Source organism: Erpetoichthys calabaricus, chromosome 8 (assembly GCF_900747795.2).
Source record: "Erpetoichthys calabaricus chromosome 8, fErpCal1.3, whole genome shotgun sequence".
In the NCBI taxonomy this organism is placed as follows: Eukaryota; Metazoa; Chordata; class Cladistia; order Polypteriformes; family Polypteridae; genus Erpetoichthys; species Erpetoichthys calabaricus.
In genome coordinates this window covers 72613314-72637913 of record NC_041401.2, presented here as the reverse complement: position 1 = coordinate 72637913, position 24600 = coordinate 72613314, and the positions used below count along the sequence as shown (strand labels likewise).

The 24600-nt window shown below is 37.7% G+C and overlaps 1 protein-coding gene across 1 annotated transcript in view; it reads left to right on the top strand.

Moving 5' to 3' along the window:
* The window catches only part of med13a (mediator complex subunit 13a), a 277360-nt gene extending 253928 nt beyond the window's left edge, over positions 1–23432 (top strand). Inside the window, exons 29-30 of the mRNA XM_051930909.1 lie at positions 2763–2863; positions 19760–23432. Of these exons, the coding sequence (XP_051786869.1) occupies positions 2763–2863; positions 19760–19892 (234 nt within the window). The 3' untranslated portion in view covers positions 19893–23432. The remainder of the gene's footprint in view (positions 1–2762; positions 2864–19759) is intronic.
* The last annotated feature ends 1168 nt before the right edge of the window (positions 23433–24600 follow it).

The following is a 24600-nucleotide window of genomic DNA, read 5'->3' as shown; positions in this document are numbered from 1 at the left end:
TATCTGAATAATATTCAAATGTTCTGGTTCGATGCATACCAATGACTGCATAGTTGAGAAATGAGCCAAATTGCCAGACTTCAGCTGTTTGGCCCACAAAGACAGCTTACATCTGAATGATTTGACACTGTCGTTCTTCATCGTAATCACCTGCTTTGGACCCTGGAGCCTCAAGGTGAGTACATTGAGGTGTTACCTGACATCTGTGAGAAATGCTAAATCTGATAGAAAAGACAGATCAGAAACTTGTCAAACGTCTTTATCTTCTAATGGCATAAAAAGTGCTATCTCCTTCCTTAAAGCAAAAAATCTCTTCAACACGTTTTCCTGACTCAGCCATCTGACTTATGATACAGCAACTCTCCATATTCAGTGTCCATATCTGACAAGAATGAAGTGAACTGCCTGTGGTTGAGACCTCTTGCTTATATAAAATTAACCGTCTTTAACAACAACGTCCATAACTTCTTTCATTTGTAGACTTTTGCCACACAGCACTTCCAGATGCAGAATGCAGTGTATGGCAGTAAAAGGACTTGACAAAGAAAGCTGGTTTCGTTTTGCTTTAAATAATCCCACACCACCATCGTTTTCAGTACACTTTGCTGGTGCACCGTCTGTTGCTACGGACATGAGTTTTTCCCACAGCAGTCCTGCTCTGTTAATGCAACCTTCCAATTCTTGAAAAATATCAAGACCAGTCATTGTGCAATTCATAGGTAATAAATTTAATAATTCTTCAGTTATGTTTAGGTTTTCATCAACCCCACGAATGAACACAGCACAGCATGTAGTATCTGTTAACACCAGTACTCTCATCAAGCGCTATGGATTATGCTTGAAAACCTGCTGCTGCTATAATTAATTGCTGATGAATGTTACTACCTGATTGTGATTCTCCTAGCAACTGTATTTGCGGACAAACTTATGCCTTGAAATGGTTTCTTTTTGTCCAGACCAATAATTTCACATGCCTTTATAAAACAATCTTTTATGAATTGACCTTCAGTGAGTGGTCGTGAAGATTTTGCTATCATATTACAGAGGACAAAACTCACTTTTACAAAATCTTCCTTTGACTTGCTAACATTCAAGAAATAGTTTTTTGCTGATTTGTAATTTATGCATATTTCAACTACTGAACCTTTTCCACTCGCAGTTTGCCAGACAATGCACCATACTGTTCTTGATGCAGTGTACTGTAATGTCAACGCACATTGTACACCTTAAACACCTGCAAACAAATGAGACACTGGGCTCTGTGTCCGACCTCCATGTCAAAACATAAATTTTTCCATTTATCCTGGAAAATTTGTTTATTGTCAACAGTCTTAAGCTTTTTTGATGACGAATACAACATTAATGACTTTGATCAACAATGAGGCATACAATTAACAGCAAGAGCTGTACAAAGTAATTTGCAAACGTTTATGTGAACTGTTTATGTTTAACTAACGCCACTGGAAATAAAAGTAACAACACTGAATGTTGAGGTAAGTAAGAAGAATGGTATTTTAATTCTGATCATCGGACTGGAAACAGTATTGTAAGTAAATGCTGCAAAGTAAAATGGATTTTAGTGGTAGATTTTGGCAGTTCAAGTAAGCTGTTGCAGGCTGCAGATAATTGCCTCATGGGCCACATGTTTGAGACCCCTGGCTTAAGTACTCTTGGTTCTGTTTATATCAGGAATCACTGTTAATTTTTTGCCTTTTGAATGTAAGTACAATTTCAACGTCATTGTGCAGAGACAAATTTGAGTTTGTAACTTCTGCTGCACTTGGCCAATTCAAATCAAATTTTATTTGTCACATACAAATTATACATACAGTATAATATGTGGTGACATGCTTAGTTGCTCAGCTTCTATGACTGTGCCTTGAGATGAATATAAAAATACAATAATAGTACATAACTGTATAAATTCAAAAATCATTAATATATTTGTAAGTATGCAATAAATAACAAAATAAGTTAAATAACTTAATGCGAGACAGTTAACAATGGGGCATCATGTATTTCTAGACACTTTTCCTATGGGGGGAAATAGCTTACGGTAGTGTTTACTTGACCATAGCACAGAAAAGAGGCCGTTGTTGCAATGGCTTGTGTCACAGGTGATTTTCTTTGCCCTGGTTTGACCTCACTTGATGTAGATGTCCTGGAGGTTAGTTTGTGCACAGCCTGTAATGGGTCCAGCTGACCACACCACTCTCTGTAGAGCCTTGCTGTCCTTCTGCATGCTGTTCCCAGACTGTTCCAAAAACTGAAAAACAGATTGTTTACCTGTTTGAAATTTGCCTCCATATGGTTAATACGCTGTCATGTGCTTTACATGCTTTATTTTCAGTTTATAACTTGGTTCCTAAAGGCTTCACTGTCCTATAGAAATTTAAATAAATGGCAAAATGTAATAAAGAAAGATACATAGCTAGCTTTGTCCCCAGGGGAACATTCAGTGTCACCCACATGCAGTACACCAGGCTTTGCATTTTAAGCCTCAAGTAGCATTAACCTCACCAGAGTGCAGAGTATTGGGGAAATGAAAAGAAATTAGAAAACTTATTCCATGCTGAAAATTAGCTTTTGGGTGTTAAACTGATGGAGGCTGAGACGGAACTTTGCATGCCAGTTCAACTGTTTGTTTTTTGTTTGTTTGTTTGTTTGTTTGTTTGTTTGTTTTTTTAAACTTAGTATCGTACCCACTTACCTTTCATTAAACTGAAGAGTGCTTTACATGTCTTGATGAACTCTATCCACAGGCCTCTCTGCACCTTCATGTGCCTTCAATGCAATCAGAAGAGCTACTTCACAGCAAACACTCCCATCCTATGGACTCGAGCAAGACTTCTGATGTCCTCAGGTAAGCTGTACTTAATGGGATTAAACAAAAGTCTAGATTATTTTGAGAAAAACTAGGAAATGAATGTCTTTGTGTGTAGATCAACACTTATTTGAGGTGCAGTGAAACGCTTTGATGAAAGTTCTCGTAGATGATGAAAGTTATATCATGCAGTAGATATTTTGGTTTCAAGTTGTTGTGGTCAGTGTTTAAATGGAGAATTTGGCATGAAGAGAGCTCCTCTTGCCTTGCCATTTTCATGTGGATCATATGACAACCAGGTACCTGATCACATGACAATTAAAAACACTTTGGAGAGGACTTACAGTAGTCAAATGCTTTTAGTGTGGATGGAAGGAAGTCCAAAACAACATTAAAAAAAATAAATAGGCAATATTTTACATACTTATCCATAATAGTCTGGACTATGCCTTTAACTTCAAATACATCAAATCCTGTATTAGTGAGGAGTTGAGAATACTGTCCATCACCAATATGCTGAGCACATCACCAGTGTACATAATTCTCCAAATATTTGCAGAAATTACCTCTGTCTTGCGTGCTTCACAAGAAAACTGTCAGGCATTAATTTGCAGAAGGAGGCATGTGAGATACCTGTCTTTTGCTAATTTAGTACTAGTGCACTGTAGCTAAGGCAAAGCAGCCTGATCAGTTCGTCACACACAAAGTTTGATTGGGAAGTGTGCAGGTATGTGGTGGTTTGGCACACAGACTCCCAGTACCCATGATTTCTTACTCTTTACAGTGCGCTTTTAGGTAGCTTACAGTCTTTAAATGATTGTTCACTGTGGCTGTACAAGTTGGAATTCTTTTGAGACTTTGGCTTGTTTTCCCATTTTAAAGGGTCCCCTGAAGCCCTCATTATGTCAGCTCATATGCTTGGGTGACTGATACCCAGACCACTGCAGCTTGTCAGCAATGTTACAATATTTTTCATTCACCATTTGTTTTCCTAACCTGCTTATAGTAGGCAAGGAGGCAAGGTCACAAGGCAGCTTCAAATCCATTTTATGATGAGACAGATCTAATTTTAAAGTTTTGTGGTAATACAGAATTGTGATTTGTAGCAGTATTAAATGAACTTGAAATGAATCATCTTTGCACGGCATGGTGGTGCACGGTGGTTCGCTTCCCGGGTCCTCCCTGCGTGGAGTTTGCATGTTCTCCCCATGTCTGCGTGGGTTTCCTCCCGCAGTCCAAAGACATGCAGGTTAGGTTCATTGGCGATTCTAAATTGGCCCTAGTGTGTGCTTGGTGTGTGTGTGTGTGTCCTGCGGTGGGTTGGCACCCTGGCCGGGATTGTTTCCCTGCCTTGCGCCCTGTGTTGGCTGGGATTGGCTCCAGCAGACCCCTGTGACCCTGTGTTCGGATTCAACGGGTTGGACAATGGATGAATGTTGGATTGGCATTGTGTATTAAGAGTGGTGGTGAAGTGAGGTAAAGGTCTGTTGTGATGTGAGTTTTTTTTTTTTATAGGCTCCAGGTGGATGTAAGAGCATGTGGTAGCATGGACAAGTGGCACCAGGGTGATAATGAGGAAATTGGCAGAGCCTGCATTCATGTGCAGTTCAAGTCAGGCAGTATCATGGCTGACATTTTTTTATTATTATTATTATTATTAAATGTTGTAGAATATATAATGACTGTATATGGCAAAAATGCGGTACAGTAATCCCTCCTCCATCGCGGGGGTTGCGTTCCAGAGCCACCCGTGAAATAAGAAAATCCGCGAAGTAGAAACCATATGTTTATATGGTTATTTTTATATTGTCATGCTTGGGTCACAGATTTGCGCAGAAACACAGGAGGTTGTAGAGAGACAGGACGTTATTCAAACACTGCAAACAAACATTTGTCTCTTTTTCAAAAGTTTAAACTGTGCTCCATGACAAGACAGAGATGACAGTTCCATCTCACAATTAAAAGAATGCAAACATATCTTCCTCTTCAAAGGAGTGCGCGTCAGGAGCACAGAATGTCACATAGATAGAGAAAAGCAAACAAATCAATAGGGCTGTTTGGCTTTTAAGTATGCAAAGCACCGCGGCACAAAGCTGTTGAAGGCGGCAGCTCACACCCCCTCCGTCAGGAGCAGGGAGAGAGAGAGATAGAGAGAGACAGAGTTTGTTTTTCAATCAAAAATCAATACGTGCCCTTCGAGCTTTTAAGTATGCAAAGCACCGTGCAGCATGTCATTTCAGGAAGCAGCTGCACAAAAGATAGCAACGTGAAGATAATCTTTCAGCATTTTTAGACGAGCGTCCGTATCGTCTAGGTGTGCGAACAGCCCCCCTGCTCAATCCCCCTACGTCAGGATCAGAGAAAGTCAGCGCAAGAGAGAGAGAAAAGTAGGCTGGGTAGCTTCTCAGCCATCTGCCAATAGCGTCCCTTGTATGAAATCAACTGGGCAAACCAACTGAGGAAGCATGTACCAGAAATTAAAAGACCCATTGTCCGCAGAAATCCGAGAACCAGCAAAAAATCCGCGATATATATTTAAATATGCTTACATATAAAATCCGCGATGGAGTGAAGCCGCGAAAGGCGAAGCGCGATATAGCGAGGGATCACTGTATATAAATCCCTATGGATAGTCACCAAAAATGTAATAGAGCAGGGGTTCCCAAACTTTTCAGCTCACGACCCCCAAAATAACCGTGCCAGTGACTCGTGACCCCCACTATCCTCGGAAGTGGTTAAAATATACAAATGTTGCGCGCAACGGTGCACATGCGCCAATAGGCTTATCCAAACATGAGAATGACAACACGAAAGAACACAATGGTCTAACAACCATATAATTTTTTTTAATAGTAATTTACTCATTTGTTTAATTTCAACAAAATATCTTATCCAAACAAGAGCATGACAACAAAAAAGAACATAACGCTCTAACAACCATATAACTTTTTTCATCCAGCTCAGAAAACATATCAATCCTTCCTATTTCAACTCGCTCAGTCCAGCGCTCAAGTTTTCTCTTGAATGCGTGGATTTTATCATTTAGCGAAATTATGTGTGTGTTCTCACCTTGAAATGACATAAGTCCATTCAGTTTTTCAAATATGCAAGCCAAATACGCTAGCCTTGTTAACCAGTCAGGATCAGTGAGGTGATCAGCGAGCTGGGACCCATGCTCCATCAGAAATAAGCGCACTTCGTCCCGCAGCTCAAACAGGCGGCAGAGCACATTCCCTCGCGAAAGCCACCTGACTTCTGTATAGAAAAGCAAGCACTCATGCTCCGATCGCAGTTCGTTACAGAGAGTGGCAAACAGTCTGATATTGAGTGGATGCGCTTTTATATTGTTGACCATTTTTATCGAAGTCTCAAGAACACGTTTAAGTTCTGGGTTAAGTGAATTTTACGTGAGGCGCCACTTGTAAGACTCTTGCTTTAAGACCTTTCTTTTTCCCCAGCATCACTCCAGCACCGTCTGTACACACACCGACGCACTCGCTCCAAGAGAGTCTGATGGCTTTTTAATTTGCATGTTTTTTTTAAATGTAACTATTAACTACTAGTTTTTATCTTTTGTTAGTTATGGATAAAATGTTATTTCTAAAAAATTAAATTAATTAATTTCTAAAAAGTTTTTAAAAAGTATTTGATTTCTTGGAAATCATCTTGCGACCCCCCCCCAATGTCTCGCGACCCCCACTTTGGGAACCACTGTAATAGAGTATCTCTTCAGTAGCTGTGAGAGTGGGAGAACAGAGGAGCCTATATCTTCACATTTGTGAAAATGAAATTATTTGATTAAATGCACTTTATGCTTGAATGATGTCTTAAAGGATTTCAGATATTGTCATTATTCTTCCAGGAAAATTAAATAAACAGTAGTGCAGACTAGTTTTGGATTACTTGCAGTTTTAATAGTTCTTCCTTGTAGTTCTGATATATTTGTGCATTTTTGTTGCTCTTTTAATTTCTGCAGCCCAACTGTTCCATTTGGCAGGGTTGAATTAGACAATTACAAGAGAAACAGAAACGTATGCAGTATAACTGCTGTATAACACCATGCATAGAATTCACACTAAAACATGGCATATGGATAAAACTGGAAAATGCATGTACGCACAAAAATATTCAGATGCATAAAACTACGCACTTCCCCTTTATAAATCCCAATGAACATGAAATTTAACACAGGTGCACGTGCCTACTGCCCCACCCTCCTCCCAGAATTTCACATATTTGAATATGCGAATCAGTATAAATAGCCCCTTCTATTTAGTGTTTTGTTTAAAGACAATGGCAAAAGCATGTGGAAGAAAGAATTTCAGGGAATGTGAAGTGGAGGCAAGGAAAAACATACTATTGTTGGCCTAAGCAGTGGTATAAGCAACATAAAGAAGTTGGAGTGGTACAGTGTGGCAGAGACACTTGAAAGTTCGAGTTCAGAAAGTGGCACAGTGCCTGAAATAAAAAAGTGGTCAGATATCAAAGTCAATATGAAAAGCAAGTTGCATCCTACCCTCTGATTTTAGACAATATTGCAAACACTGACACCCCAGCCATTCCCAAACCCCCATGCTGAGGACACAAATCCACACAGTGATGGTACTGCTGTGCCCAGCATATATTTGGCCGCTGGCTGCACACACACCTCTGCCTCAGAAACTGCTGGCCGACCATCTGGCACTGTGCTGATGGACGCTGTTCTGGAGTCGCATAATGCAGTAGTGGATGCCGTAAGAGATGTTTCCAATGAACTTAGGAATATAAGGGCTGTACTATGCGATATTGATCACAAATTAAATGAATTGGTTAAAAAATAAATTCTGCATCTGATTACCTGTTTTTATATTCTGGTAATTATATTCAAACAAAGATTTAACACTGTCTGATTTGGCTGATCATTTGGTGAGTCAGAGTCAGGTTTATCATACCGCATCACTTCAGGTACTGTATGAGTAAGCCACGATTGTTTGCCACATTATGCAGCATGCTAAAGGCTTGCACAATGTGTATGAATAAGCCATGATAGTTTGCCACATTATGCAGCATGCTAAACGCTTGCACAATGCAACACACTTTCTGTGCACTATAGAGCAGCACATTAATAGGGTGGAAATGCTTTCTATTTACATAAGCACATTCTCTGAAAACACCTTTCTGGTGTAGCGTCGGCACAAGCTCCAAAATGGATCAATTCTCTGCTATTTACATGGCTCATGTTGAAAGCTGCTGTGGCTAAACACCCGAGAGTGGACAGAACTTGCAAAACAGCAGGTACAGCACAATTCCTCAAAGTCTGCCTTTGCAAAGCCGGCACCAGTTCAGAACACAGCTCCAAGAGGGATAGTTCTTGGAAATCGAAATCGTCATCATCTATACATACACGCTCTATACTGATAGTTGGAGTAGTTTGGCCGTTCCATGCACCATTATATTGTTATAGAATGATTACAATCAAGTGAATTAAATCTGTAAACGATAATGCAATTACAGTGTATTTGATAATGCCTGCGTCATGGATGCAAATATTAAATAGAAGGTAAATGACAAAGTAGTAGCACTGCTTTGATGCTGAGTGCTGTCAATTTGCAAAACTTAACAGAAACGTGTGTGTGCAAAGTGAGGCTGCTGTAAAAATTTGCTCGTTTTACGGCAAGTTTAGTTTTATGACCTCTAGAAATGAGCGTGGAAACGGGTGTGCGTGATATTTTTGTTACGTTTTAATTATGTACCTGACCTGTACTAAAAACATAATTTTGACAATAGATTTTTCAACCCAACTAGCTCATTAATCGTTTTTCAACAAATTCAAGTTTTGCAGAAATCATTCATTGAAGTTTTGGAGGTCCTCAACGTGTTTCTACCTACCATACTATTAACTTATTCCACATCTGTGTTTTTTTTTTTTTTGTTTTGTTTTTTTTTAATAATCTCTTTCTAAAATATATTTTCCCCAAATCCAGCATCCATCCATGCCCTGTGTTGTTGTTTAAAAAGCTCATTTTAAAGACCTGGAGTCCACTTCACAAATTCCTTTCATTATTTTGAACATTTCAGTCATGTTTAACCTCCATTTGCTAAAACTGAAAAGATTCAAGTGTTTCAGTCATTCCTTATAGTAAATACCTCGTAGTCCTGGAATCAGTCTTGATCAGAAGTTCTCTGTTACTCCTCAAATGCTGCGAAATCTTTTTTATAATACAGATACCAGATCTACTCAAACTCATCCATCCTAGTTTTATTTGATGCCTTTAGGGTCATCTACATACAAAACACCAGGCTTTGCATTTTAAACCTTGAGTAGCATTAACCTCCTCAGAATACACAATATTAAGGAAGTGAAAAGTAAAGAAAGTTGAAAGCTTAATCCATCCTGAAAAATTAGCTTGTGGCTGTTAAGCCGTTAGTGGCTTAGCCACCAGAACGCTGTTTCTTCTTTGTTGTATAACTCAAGAATAATCTGACTTTTTTCTTCCTTGTAACACTGTGCTATGTAATCTAACAATTTAATCTAACATCATTTTGGGCTTTTTAGTAGTATCTACTGTATATATTATGTGGACTTGGACATTGACAAGATACAGTATTCAGCTTCTCTGTCCTTCTTATAAAAATCATTGAATACAACTGTAATACCACCTGTTGTTGTTAGGAAGGAGTCAACTTGTTTACAGGTGCTGGTCATAAAATTAGAATATTATGACAAAGTTGATTTATTTTAGTAATTCCATTCAAAAAGTGAAACTTGTATATTAGATTCATTCATTACACACAGACTGATGTATTTCAAATGTTTATTTCTTTTAATGTTGATGATTATAACTGACAACTAATGAAAGTCCCAAATTCAGTATCTCGGAAAATTAGAATATTGTGAAAAGGTTCAATATTGAAGACACCTGGTGCCACACTCTAATCAGCTAATTAACTCAAAACACCTGCAAAAGCATTTAAATGGTCTCTCAGTCTAGTTTTGTAGACTACACAATCATGGGGAAGACTGCTGACTTGACAGTTGTCCAAAAGACAACCATTGATACCTTGCACAAGGAGGGCAAGACACAAAAGGTCATTGCTAAAGAGGCTGGCTGTTCACAGAGCTCTGTGTCCAAGCACATCAATAGAGAGGCGAAGGGAAGGACAGGATGTGGTAGAAAAAAGTGTACAAGCAATAGGGATAACCGCACCCTGGAGAGGATTGTGAAACAAAACCCATTCAAAAATGTGGGGGAGATACACAAAGAGTGGACTGCAGCTGGAGTCAGTGCTTCAAGAACCACCACACACAGACGTATGCAAGACATGGCTTTCAGCTGTCGCATTCCTTGTGTCAAGCCACTCTTGAACAAGAGACAGCGTCAGAAGCGTCTCGCCTGGGCTAAAGACAAAAAAGACTGGACTGCTGCTGAGTGGTCCAAAGTTATGTTCTCTGATGAAACTAAATTTTGCATTTAATTTGGAAATCAAGGTCCCAGAGTCTGGAGGAAGAGAGGAGAGGCACAGAATCCACGTTGCGTGAGGTCCAGTGTAAAGTTTCCACAGTCAGTGATGGTTTGGGGTGCCATGTCATCTGCTGGTGTTGACCTTGGACCTCAGAAAACACAATGGACCAACACAGCCATCTACCAGGAAGTTTTAGAGCACTTCATGCTTCCTGCGGCTGATGAACTTTATGGAGATGCAGATTTCATTTTCCAACAGGACCTGGCACCTGCACACAGTGCCAAAGCTACCAGTACCTGGTTTAAGGACCATGGTATCCCTGTTCTTGATTGGCCAGCAAACTCGCCTGACCTTAACCCCATAGAAAATCTGTGGGGTATTGTGAAGAAGAAGATGCAATACGCCAGACCCAACAATTCAGAAGAGCTGAAGGCCACTATCAGAGCAACATGGGCTCTCATAACACCTGAGCAGTGCCACAGACTAATTGATTCCATGCCACGCCACATTGCTGCAGTAATCCAGGCCAAAGGAGCCCCAACTAAATATTGAGTGCTGTACATGCTCATACTTTTCATGTTCATACCTTTCAGTTGGCCAACATTTCTAAAAATCCTTTTTTTACATTGGTCTTAATTGATATTCTAATTTTCCGAGATACTGAAATTGGGACTTTCATTAGTTGTCAGTTATAATCATCAACATTAAAAGAAATAAACATTTGAAATACATCAGTCTGTGTGTAATGAATGAATCTAATATACAAGTTTCACTTTTTTAATGGAATTACTGAAATAAATCAACTTTCATGATATTCTAATTTTATGACCAGCACCTGTATATGTGCCAACTTCAAATAAATAATTCATAGCATTTTCTAGTTCAGTTTCAGTATATTTAAGTTAATTTGAATATATCTCATGTCTTCTGTGGAAATTCTTTTACTACTAAAATATTGAATGAATGAAAATTTCTTCAAATTATCTTTTTATATTCTCATTTGTTTCTCTGTGTCCTCCTTTTAGCTCTCCTAATGTCCTTTTTAACGACTTCCGTCATATCTACAGAAACCTTTTGGCTAATCTTTGAGTTAATTGTCTTGCTTGTGTCATAAATCATTTTTCCTTACTTAACTCATTATTCATGAAATATGGACTCTCTTCAATCCCCTAATGTATCTAATTTAATGTACTTGTTAAACCAGCTTCACTGCTCCTCAACTGTCTCAACATACTTTAGTTTGTCATTTGGCTTAAAATGTGTCTTACTAAAGTTAAGTTTAACAGCCTTAGGTTATTATGTTTACTGTCTTTCCAAAGTGCTATGAAATATTCTATTAACAGCACTAGACCTGGTGCTAGTTCAGGTACCTTTAACCTCTGAGTTCTATCCTGATTTATTACAGAATTATGAATCTAAACAGGCTTCTCCTCTTGGTGTTTTAAGTTCTGAATTTGAAAAATAGCTACTGATATACACTTACAAAACTCGTAATCCTGGACCACCTTAAATTCCTTTTGTACCTCTCCTCATCAGCGTCTTATTTTGCAAATATGTTGATCAGCACAAGCAGCCTGCTATCCCATCCCCAGTTACGAAGATGATGTCAGTCGCAAAATTCTCAGAGCTCAAATGTATTTATCTGAGTGCAAGGTGCCTGGAGTTGTATTGGGTAAATAATATATTTTTATTTGGAATACATACATTTTATGTGTGTTCCACATTTACAACGATCTGTTTAAGTGTAGGATGACAGGATGTGTGAGGCAAGAAATGCTGAACACATACCAAAAACATAAACTTTTTCTAAGTTATACTAATAATGACGTGAAGTGTATAATGTGTGAAGACGTTTACCTAAATATCAAATAAACGTGCACTTTTATTCAAGAATGTAACCAATGAAAAAAAAATCTATTTACGTATTGCTGTCAATATCAAATAAACGTGCACTTTTATTCAAGAATATAACCAATGAAAAAAAAATCTATTTACATATTGCTGTTAATGAGTTAAAAAAACAAATGTTAATCGACAGAAAGTTGATATGTATTCTTGGATGGTGCAGAAGTAAGAACTGCTGCCTTATAACCAAAGCGAGGTTGTGGGTTCGAGTCCGGGCACTCTGCGTTTTGAGTAGCGAGCTGCTATTATTATTACTATAATACAAACTCAAATCAAATGTATGTTTTTATTATAACACCCAGTGTAAATTTTGGCTACTTGTAAAAGTTAGCACTTTTTTTTTTAATTAGCTGACAGAATAAAGCTGAATAATAATGTTAGGTGCACTATATTTTTGTGAGTTATAGGTATTACCCTATTTGAAGAGGTTGCCTAGCTTAGTGGTATGAACCGCATCAGCCTTGCAATAGGCCCACTCAGCTCTGTAAATTACAGGTTATTTTCTGTCTAACACACCATTCCAGTACAGCATTATCTTGTTATGCTGCCTGTACTGCACCACAAGTACGCATACCATTTCAGAAAGTTTATGTGATTGCACTTGGTTGAAAATCCACCAAGTGGTGCAGTGAAAGGGTGAAATGGCATGTATCTTCGACAAACCAGCGTTTAAATTTCAGTCAAGGAACAACATTTTTTTTTTTTTTTTTTTTTAATTATGGAATTTAAGTTGAACAGAGTTTTGGTTTTAAACTGTTATGCTGTAGTGTGTGAATGTAATATGTACTTTTCAGGCTTACATCAGTGAAAATTAAAAGTAAATATCTTTGTAGAAAATGCAAACAGTAATTAATACATTTTATTTTATTGTGCCATTCAAGACCACATAAGATAAAAGCTGTAAAATGGTATCAACACTGTAGATAAATATTGTATGAAAATCTACACAGCTAAATTCCATCCTTTTCGTAAATATTTTATGCTTCAAAATGTTACTATATAATTATCCTTTTCTAAAAAAATTATTTGATATAATGATAAAGGCACTGATTAATTGTACTTGATAGTAATATTAATATATTCTGTTGCTTAGATTAGCAATTTTTAAGAAGTTTATTGTCCTTATTGTGCTAATAGCTAATAGACTAATACTATAGTGGACATAATGGAAACCTAGGACCCCTCAATTAGTGCTGCTTTATTTGAATCCCAAATACAGTCATCATCTATGCAAAGTGGGTTTTCTTTCCACTTTTACCAAGACTTCCATACAATAGTAAAGGGTTATTCGTTCCCACCTTCTGCTGTTTTATTAGAATTTTTTCCCTCTTTTTTATTTTAATTTCATTCAATTCATGGCCTTTTCTTCTGATTTGAATGAAAGTTATACTGTGTGACTATTAGTGTAAGTGCAGAATGGAGCTTGCCTTCTCAATACTAAAGAAATAGGTTTTGCTTTGTGTTGGACTTAAATGCCTCCAAAAAAAGGATGGGAAGATAAAAAATATTTGTTAAAAATATTCACAATAGTCTAGTACTAAGTTGTTTTAAAAATTGGGGGGAGGGGTTAAAAAACAAATTAGAAGCTACAATATAAATAAACAATAGCAACAACAACAGTAGTCTTCAGACTGGTGTAACATGGGAGTCACCACATGGCAACAGAATTATAGCTGTTCGCTTTGACTGCATTGCTAAAGGGAAATTTAAATTCACATTTACCGTGGCATTGTTCATTGATCGAATGGAAAGAATGCCTTGTGTGCATACCTTTGTGAGATGTGGCAAACAGGAATTAATGGTTAAATTTTTAATGCATCATTATACTTTCATTTCATATAATTTTGTAATTATATTAAGCTAGTCAGTTTATTTTAAGGACCTAGTTTATGGAGGCTACATAGTAAGATTATGATTATATTGTCACTATGAGTGTAAGTTATCTGTTATTTTGGTGGATTCAATAAAATGTTGGTCAAATTTTATAAATATTAATGCTCTTCAGTTCTATGACATGGAAAGAGATCATTATAGGGAAATGTGAAAAACAATTTAAAAAATGCTATTACTTCCCAGTTGAACTGTGTTTTTTGAAATGTCATGCCTCTTGTACATTTCCTAAGAGTCTTGCAGAGTGGCTGTTCTCTTGTGTCCACATTTTTTTTACATATAATATATATGCCCGCAATGTCTACTTAGAATAATTCCACTGACTTGGCTATTGCGAGCTAATGAATTCATAAATGTCCTGCGCTGTAAATAATTTGAACTCAGCATGTGGCTCATTATCCATCCATCACTTTTCCAAATTTGCTTATCCTGAGAAGGGTCTCGGGGCTGCTAGCTTCTAAGCTTCTAAAAACGGATGATCCTATTCAGCCACTGCAGTATTGAACCCCTTGTTAAAGAGTAGCAACTAAAGTCAAATTCATAGTAGTGATTACAAAGAAAATGGATTATAATAATACTTTCAATAGCAGTTGTAAATACACACATGCAAAACTGAGAGTTTTTCATTTTTTCCAGCAAGTTCCAAACCCCCCAGGGGCATAGGATTGAGCTGGCATAGAAAATGGTATACCTCACCAGCTGTGAGCCCTCCTTAATTAACAACTGAACTTTAAAATGTAAGACTGTTACTTTCAAAAACAGCACATGCTATAATTGGCTTCAGGAAGCTATCCCCCACCAAACAAAAGATTTTCCTACTTTCCATTGGTGCATAAGGCATTGCTGCATAAAACGAATTCACATCAATACTATTTATATGTTTGTAATAGGGCGGCACGGTGGCGCAGTGGTAGCGCTGCTGCCTCGCAGTTAGGAGACCCGGGTTCGCTTCCCAGGTCCACCCTGTGTGGAGCTTGCATGTTCTCCCCGTGTCTGCGTGGGTTTCCTCCGGGCGCTCCGGTTTCCTCCCACAGTCCAAAGACATACAGGTTAGGTGGATTGGCGTTTCTAAATTGGCCCTAGTGTGTGCTTGGTGTGTTTGTGTGTGTCCTGCGGTGGGTTGGCACCCTGCCCGGGATTGTTTCCTGCCCTGTGCCCTGTGTTGGCTGGGATTGGCTCCAGCAGACCCCCGTGACCCTGTGTTCGGATTCAGCGGGTTGGAAAATGGATGGATGGATGTAATCAAAACAACTGTTTTTGACACAGTAATATAGTAGTTTGTTCCACAAAAAAAGTTATTTCCAAGAATATATGACTAAACACTCGTAACTACTTTGCACTGTGATCATCTCACAACTTTTGGTTGTTTCTTGTTTCTTATTAACATAGTGAACCATGGACTTATTCATGCCATATTCACAGCCCATAAATGCAAAGGAATGCCCTGAGCTTTCTCCTTTTGTCTGCTGGTTCACTAGCCGTAGAACTTTGAACTAGTCTAAGAAAGTAGCACTGCAGACTTTGCTTAATTTGCTTTACTGGCAGATGTGGAAACTTTAAAGGGCACTTTGCATACAACGAACATTTGGTAAATAATATATCAATCACATCTATTGAGCGTAAACATTGTGCCTCCAATCTGTTACCAATGAACAAGTGCATCATTATAGATTTTCATTAGATTGCCAGTTACTTATTAGATTTCCTATTGAGAGGTTTCTTAAAAGTAAGTATTTTTAAACACACAAGCATCAGGTTTGTATCAGTTTTCTTGGTAACCAACCTTTTTTGCATAATAAAAAAAAATGATCACAAAAAAATAAAACATGCAAAATGTTCAGTTAAAGTTTAAAATATTAGCTTTCTATAAAGCATGTAAACTCAATATAGTCAGAAAATACACGTCAAAAGGTTTTTCTGAATAGAAAGTGGCATTTGCTGTAAAATTCCATATTATGTGTATTTAAATGTGTACAGTAAGTAAAGCAAATGAAGGAAACGAAACGTATCAACAACAAGGGATGCATCATGAGTGCCACCTTCTGGTCATTTTTGTAGCAAACTCATAATGTGGTATCTTGCGTGATATACTATGAGCAGATATACTGGTCCTTTTTTTCATATGACTGTGTGTGTGTGTGTATATCTATGTATCTGTCTGTCTGTCTCTCTCTCCCTCTCTCTCTCTCCCCCTCATATATATATATATATATATATATATATATATATATATATATATATATATATATATATATATACATACACACAGTGGGGCAAAAATGTATTTAGTCAGCCACCAATTGTGCAAGTTCTCCCACTTAAAAAGATGAGAGAGGCCTGTAATTTTCATCATAGGTATACCTCAACTATGAGAGACAAAATGAGAACAAAAAATCCAGAAAATCACATTGTCTGATTTTTGAAGAATTTATTTGCAAATTATGATGGAAAAAAAGTATTTGGTCAATAACAAAAGTTCATCTCAATACTTTGTTATATACCCTTTGTTGGCAATGACAGAGGTCAAACGTTTTCTGTAAGTCTTCACAAGGTTTCACACACTGTTGCTGGTATTTTGGCCCATTCCTCCATGCAGATCTCCTCTAGAGCAGTGATGTTTTGGGGCTGTCGCTGGGCAACACGGACTTTCAACTCCCTCCAAAGATTTTCTATGGGGTTGAGATCTGGAGACTGGCTAGGCCGCTCCAGGACTTTGAAATGCTTCTTACGAAGCCACTCCTTCGTTACCCGGGCGGTGTGTTTGAGATCATTGTCATGCTGAAAGACCCAGCCATGTTTCATCTTCAATGCCCTTGCTGATGGAAGAAGGTTTTCACTCAAAATCTGACGATACATGGCCCCATTCATTCTTTCCTTTACACGGATCAGTCATCCTGATCCCTTTGCAGAAAAACAGCCCCAAAGCATGATGTTTCCACCCCCATGCTTTACAGTAGGTATGGTGTTCTTTGGATGCAACTCAGCATTCTTTCTCCTCCAAACACGACGAGTAGAGTTTTTACCAAAAAGTTCTATTTTGGTTTCATTCCTCTTCTGGATCATCCAAATGCTCTCTAGCAAACTTCAGACGGGCCTGCACATGTACTGGCTTAAGCAGGGGGACACGTCTGGCACTGCAGGATTTGAGTCCCTCAATCGCGGTCACTGATTACAACCACAAGAAGAATATGGATAATGTTGCGTCCGTGCCACAATGTTTTCCAAATTGTACTATACAGGTCATAAAATGAATGATTCCAAATATCGCATATACCTATGTCTCTGTTTTTTGGTTGGTTTTTTTTGACATCATAGACCATAAGGTGCATACTAATTCAGCGTGAGCAGGAACACTCAATAAAACTGAATAAAAAAAATCAAGTGACAGTGAGATACAAAGAAGGCAGATTCACCAGTGTTTTTGTGTCAGCTTTTATCCCTCCACATCAGAGAATGTCCAGTTCCATTGCCTCAAAACACCATTCACATCTACAGTTATTCCCAGTTTCAAATAAAAACTAACAGCATCAGATCCCTAGGGCGGTAGTATGTATCGTGATCGTGACTGAGAGAATAAAAGTAAAAAAAAGGTAACTTTTACAAGTGCTAAAAATGTACACCGTCTGTTGCAGACGCAAACCAAACGTATGTGTGTACTGTATAATATTAACAATAAGAGCAGCTCACTACTGAAAACGGCAACTATAGAAGGCAGTCCGGATCGAAACTGGGACTCTTGATTACAAGTCAGCAAACCTTACCGCTACGCCACAGAAGCTGTTATCTTATCCTTCAACCTATGGTGAAAGTGTTTATTTGATCTTTGGACTTCAGGCCTCACACATTGTATAGTTTAGGCCAACATTTTGTCATTTACTACTAAAATATGAAAAAGTTTGTTTTAACAATGTGTTTACACAAATTATTGTAGAAACGGAACACACATAATGCATGTGTTTCAAATAACGATCTATTATTTCCACTGTAAAACTCCAGCACTTCACTCCCAGATAATCAAGGCATGAGCTGGGAGAACATTGTGCACGTTCTGCGGCGGTGGGGGGATGGGAATAGCAGGCTGCTTGCTTGCTTGCTTGTTTGTCTTTATCAGCACATTTATAGGACAGAAGATGCTGACAGAGAGGTGTGATGGGATTTAAGGTGGGCCGGATCTACGAGTTTTTTCGTATGCTCTGGTAATTCTAGCGTTAAAATGTGCTTGTTCTTCACTCAGTGAAGTGATGGTTAAGCTTCAGCAGAAGTTGTATCTCATTTTGTCATGTATTCTTTCTTTCCCTGTCTGCTGTCTGTGAGGAGTTTGTGCCGCTATGCTGCCACAGTTTGTGTGTGGTTATGTGACTGCATGGCATGTGATTATTGTTGCTACTTCTGATTGGTGAAACAGTCATGCAGTAGATCTACTGGCGGCTTCTCTCTGGCAAAAATATAGCGTATATAATGGAAATAAAGTAACGATTCGAGTGTTGTCCAATGTAGCGGAGTAAGAGTAGCGTTTCTTCTTCACAAATGTACTCAAGTAAAAGTAAAAAGTATAGTGCAGTAAAACTACTCTTAGAAGTACAATTTTTTTTAAAAAGTTGCTCAAGTAAATGTAACGGATTAAATGTAACTTACTACCCACCTCTGATATTGTGTATATATAAAGTACACTTCATAAAGTGTAAATAAACTTGAATATTCTCACACAGTAGTCTTAAGTGTTTGTTCTATCTTTATTTTCATACTACAGAAGTTTTTAGTAAATTTCCATGTCATTATATACATGAACTATACAAAAATCTTTCATTTTGTTGTCTCCTGTTTAAAAATTATCATCTTAAAGCAGAATTTTATAGTGTCAGTCTTTCACACTACAGCCTTTGGCAAGTAAGATGATTGATTTGCTTGATGCACCTTACAAGGATACAATTTTATTTCTCATTGTAGGTGATTTTGTAGCAAGTATGTTGTAAAACATTCCTGCAGTTACTGATTTTAAATAATTTAAAGTAACTTAGCTGGTTATGGTTTTTTTGTTGGTTACTTTGTGGAAAATAATGCAAATATACTATCATACAAAGCTTATCTTATTGTATCATGTACTGTAACATAAGCATTAAATATGTCCATTATGTTTTGCATACGAATAAATTATTTTCTCTGAATATTTTTGGAACTATTGACAACAGAGGCAACGTTTTCTGCAATAGTGGCTTCTATAATAATTTATCAGGAATTATGGCACTTCAGTGATATATAATGTATTTGCATACTGACACATTTCATAAATTCTGAAACCAATGCTTCAGCCTCATTAACCCCCCTTAGTTTAAATTTCTCCTCTTACCCTGTTCCTTTTTGGGCAGGATTGTTGGAAGAAACCCTGCATAATCTCTTTAGCTCATGAAATTATACATCCTACACCCTGTTCTTTGCATAAGTGCTATATGAGCATGAGGTACATCTTCTCAATCTATTCAGTATGTTTTTACCTGCACTTCTAATCACAGCATAAATGGAATCCATAAGTAGGAATCCGATACAAAATGCATTAAAAAATAAACCTACATTCATTATTTGGGAACAAAACTCACTATAAAGCAGTGTGGATGTTGTTTATTCTGTGTGCACTCCTCCCTTGTGTTTTGTATGAAGGTGCTCAATAAGCCATTAATGTATTTCTTTATTTTTCTACAGGTTTGTCTTGGAACAGTACAATGCCCTGTCTTGGTTGACCTGTGACCCAGCTACCCAGGACAGAAGATCCTGTCTACCCATTCACTTTGTGGTGCTCAATCAGATGTACAACTTCATCATGAATATGCTGTAAATCGCATTAGCCCCAGTTCATCCACAGTTGAAAAATATTCAAAAGGGATTTTGTTTTGTTTATCTTCACCATTATTACCCCAATGCCCTATTTATTGTACTATTTTTATTGCTATTCTTTTCACAATGATAACTACTTTGCTGGACTTTATAGGAATTTGGAAAAGTTAATCTCCCATTGCAAGTGAAGGAGGTGCAATTTATTTTCTACCACTGAAATAGTCTTTACATATTTTCATGTAAAAGATTGTTTGTTTTTGTTTTTTTTTTTTTTTTGTGGTGGGATGGAAATTTAGCTGAGGAAAAATGTTCGTTGTGGGTTTTTCATATGTAGCCATCTCCTACTCCAGTTCATAATGCCTGCAGTCAGAAATGTTACAAGTAAAGGGACACTTAGTCTGCAAAAGTTGGATTATCTTCTCCATAAATTTATGTAAAAAAATTCTCTTTTTGGATGGTAGCTCCTTGGCACCAGTATCCAAATTAAATGCCTGCATCTATCTATTTATTAAGTTTTTAAATGTATAAATTGTCATATATTTCTTAACCTCTTTTATATTAAAAAAAATCCTAGAAGGTTTATACCACCTTCTTGCTTTAAAGCAGTTGGTCTAAAAATCTATGTAATCGTCTTAATTAAAAACAAAACTACAAAAAAAGTTGCAGTAGATTGCTTTTAGAATATTATTTTTTGTAAGGGGATGACATATTTGTAATGTTATGATGTACAAATAACTCTGGGCTGGGTGATTACGGTTTAATGGATGAACCTCTGTGGGTGGGAGGGGAATGGACCATGGCTGAAGAGTATTTGTATAGCTATGAACTTCACTGTGTTTATTCTTGTGAGGGTGGGTGGGTACAGTTGTTCAATATACTATTTTATACCACATGTTTAAAGACACAAGCAAAGCAATTATGTATACAAATAGTTATATACAAGATATCTGGAGTTTTGCTAAATGGAGATGTGGCTTTACTCTTAAATTGTAAACCTGATTGTTCAGTTTTTGCTACTGTGATTATGATCGCCTGGAGAATGGAGGGGAAACTAACTACACTCAAAAGCTTTCGGGGCTCAAGATGGTGAGAAAACCCCCAATTACACTATTTATTTTTATAATGGGAGTTAATATAAAACAAAAAGATTGTCATAAAAGCTGTTTATTTTAAATAGATATTTGTTTTTTAAATATCCCTAGTTGGCAAATGGATTCCATTTTTCAAAATGAACTGATAAATTTCCATTTTTCATATTGTCCAGGCTGGGTCAAACACAGTTTGATACATTATAACAGACAGAAAAAGGTTTGTGTAAACAAATGTGAGGTATAAAATTGTAAAACAAGTCCTGTGGTGCAAACTAGATACCAGCATGAGGAGATGATTCCTCCTGTTCTGGTTTAATGGGAGAGCATAGCCATTGCTGTAATTTTTGAATTTATTTTGTTTTGTGTTTTTTTCTATCTCCCTCTGCAGAACTTGAAAATGTTCACAATCCTCATAAGACTATTTCAAGTTGTAAAGAATCTTGTCAAAGCAGGTTTAAATGGCATGGGGGTGTGCGGGCGGGCTTGTGTGTGTGTATATTTATACATAGACACACAGACATGGATATAAGCATTGCTGTCAGGTCAGACGTTGTCCAGTTTTATTTGTGTAAATATATATATATAAATAATAAAATGATGTCAACAGATTTTATTTGCTTCTACTGTACAAAAAGTCGTGCAAAGTTGCAACCAAATTGTTTTGTAGCAGTTAATGTTTCTCCAGAATGCACATTTTAAGAAAATTCTTCCTTAGAAAGGAGTGTTGAAGTTAGGATTTGAGCTTTTGAGACTGTTGGAGGGCAGTCCAGTAGCGTGCAGACTTTGAGTACGACCGCTTTCACTGCTGCCGTTTTTCCTTTTTTTTTTTTTTTGTTTTTCTTTCATATTGCAAAAATCATGTTCCATAACCTTTATTACATTTGCCTTTCCTACACTTAGAAGCAAACCCTGGTGCCTCGAATCATGTTTTTTGGACATCTTACATCACCTGTTTTTTTTGTTGCGTTAAGGAAATTAGCCTGGTTCCTCTTTCAGAACAAAAACAGCCTGGTGACAAGCTTAGAGCGATACCAGAAAAATGTCGTCAGTATGCACCAGTCAGTCCCTTGGATTGGACTCTTTAAAGCCAAGAGGCACATCTTCTGGCGTTTTGAGTTACTCAGAAGAAAGCTTGTAATGCTACCATTGCCTTTACTGAGGAGATAGCACATCTTTTTCTATAAAGAGTGCCCGCTGACTTCATTACATCAAACAAGGTAATTTCCAAGTGTTGACTCTTTGAAATGAATCAGTGGTCCCAGTTTTTAATAATTTTTAATATGTCATTGGAGCACTTCATGCTGCTTTGCCTGTAAAGCAGGTTCTATTGCTCATCCCAGTAAAGCACCAACTCCTTCATTCCTCCCTTCATTTAGAGCTAGTCAGATTGAAATAGAGCACCTTAATAATTTCATCCCCCAACTCCCCCACCTATGCTATGTATTTCTAAAACAGACCTTTGTACGTTTAGGGCCATGCCTGTATTTTAATAAAAACAATCAGGTGAGCAAACCAAATGTTCAACTCTTGAATACACACAGCTTTCTTTTTTGTTTGTCTCTTTATATACATATTTTAATCACAGCAAAGGAACAAAGCACATCTTGTGAATATTTCTGCATTTTGTCTCCCTTACCAAATGTGCTTATTTCAAGACCATGAAATAAAAGGCTATATAGGTCCAAGTAAGCGGTCTGTAGAAAAATCTGAACCGATTTATTTTTTATTTAAAAGAAAGAGAGAGAGAGAACAGAAAACTACTAATTTATTTCAGGGCAATTAAATAAATTATTTTTATATTACTGTCATGTATTCCATTGTTGATTCAGAAATATTTAGAGGAAAATATGCAGAGTGTTTAAAAGTATTAAGGAATTATTTATCTGTGATGTTGGAAATGGGTAACACAATTGGCAGTTTTATGGCCATCTTAAAGGTGCTCCAGCTTCAGCTTTGCAGTGATCAGAATTGGTGTGGAACTTTTAATATTCTAATTTAAAAGGTGCAGATTTCACCCCAATTCTGAACAAGGCGGCGCTGATCTATCTTCCCTTGGAAGTACTTGGACCTCCTAGAGCCTTTGTTTTCAGGTTTTATACTTTCTGCCATATGTGTAATGTTGTGAAAATGTGTCTTAAACTTGCTTTAATTAGGAATGAATAAAAAAGGAATAAAAATCCAGCTTAATTTTGAGGGTGAGGGTGGGGAAAGGACATGCAATTTTTTGTGTGGAATATATTTTTTCTTTTTTTTTTTTTTCCTTTTTTTTTTTTTTTTTTATTAAATCTGACCACAATCAAATTGTAGTCTAAGGGGTTTTATGGAGAAACACTAAAGCTGCTCTCTGGCCTGGAAGCTGAGAATTGTACAAATTGTGGTTAGAAGATATTAAAGTTCATACTTTTTAAACAGTTTCGGATGAAAAAAATAAAATAATTTATTCATAAATATTGCAGTCTCTGTGTGTTTCCTCTAATTTTCAATTTTCCTACTCATCATCAAAACCACCTTTATGGACATTCATTACACAATCCACCCAAAGAGGGTGATGGCAGTTACTCAGTAAGTACAGGTGCTGGTCATCCATATTACTAACCGAGAATGGTAAACCGGAAGGCACGGACCCAGGTACACGGCGATGGACGTAGGAGACATATTGCGCAGGCGCCTACAGCGCACGTCTCATAAACCGCAAGCAAAGTCTGATCCACCGCGAACGGAGGAGTCACGGCTGAAAAACGAAAGAGCTCAACTAATGCCACACAGAAAAGAGGATTCTGCACTGCACCCCAGAGTCAAACGGAAGCCACTACGGAGTCCGCAAAGGTCCACAAAGATAGTACGGAAGGCGCAGGCGCCTACAACGCGCTTCTGAACTAAACGTCCACACTACACAGCATGGTCCGGGTAATAAGAATATAACGAACTCACCGTATTAAACGTTCGGCATCCTCAAACGTCCAAACCATATAGCATATGTGAATCACATTACAGTGATGCATTATTAACAGTACAACCACAGAAAAAGCTCCGTATTAACAGTAAGTGCAATTATCCATATTACTAACGGTAGACAACGGATAACTAATGGAGTCACGGTTACGGCTCCAAAACGATCCAGCTCAACTAACGGAGCTACAACAACGTCCCGCATGGATAAAATCATTAAACGTAGGCGCCTACAACACGCGTCTGAAACCGCGGAAGCAAAACTGTCTCGGCTCCAAAACCAAACAGCTCGACTAACAGAGCTACAAAAGCGAGCCCGCATGGACAAATACAATGAACATAGACGCCTACAATGCGCATCTGAAACTGCGGAAGCAAAGCAGGCACGGGTTCAAAACGAAAGACCACAACTGAAGGAGATACAAAAACGAGCCCGCCTGGATAAAATCAATGAACGCAGGTGCCTACAACGCGCGTCTGCAAAGCAGGCATTATGGACTGTATTACATCCTACAATAGTTCATTTGCTTTTGCATCTACCAGGGTAAATATCTGGCCACCAGCTGGCAATGGCCCATACTGCTTTCACGTATGTGGACAAATATTACATCGGATTGGAACAGTGCACCCTGAACCACATCACGAACGCAAATATGCACAAATCTACGT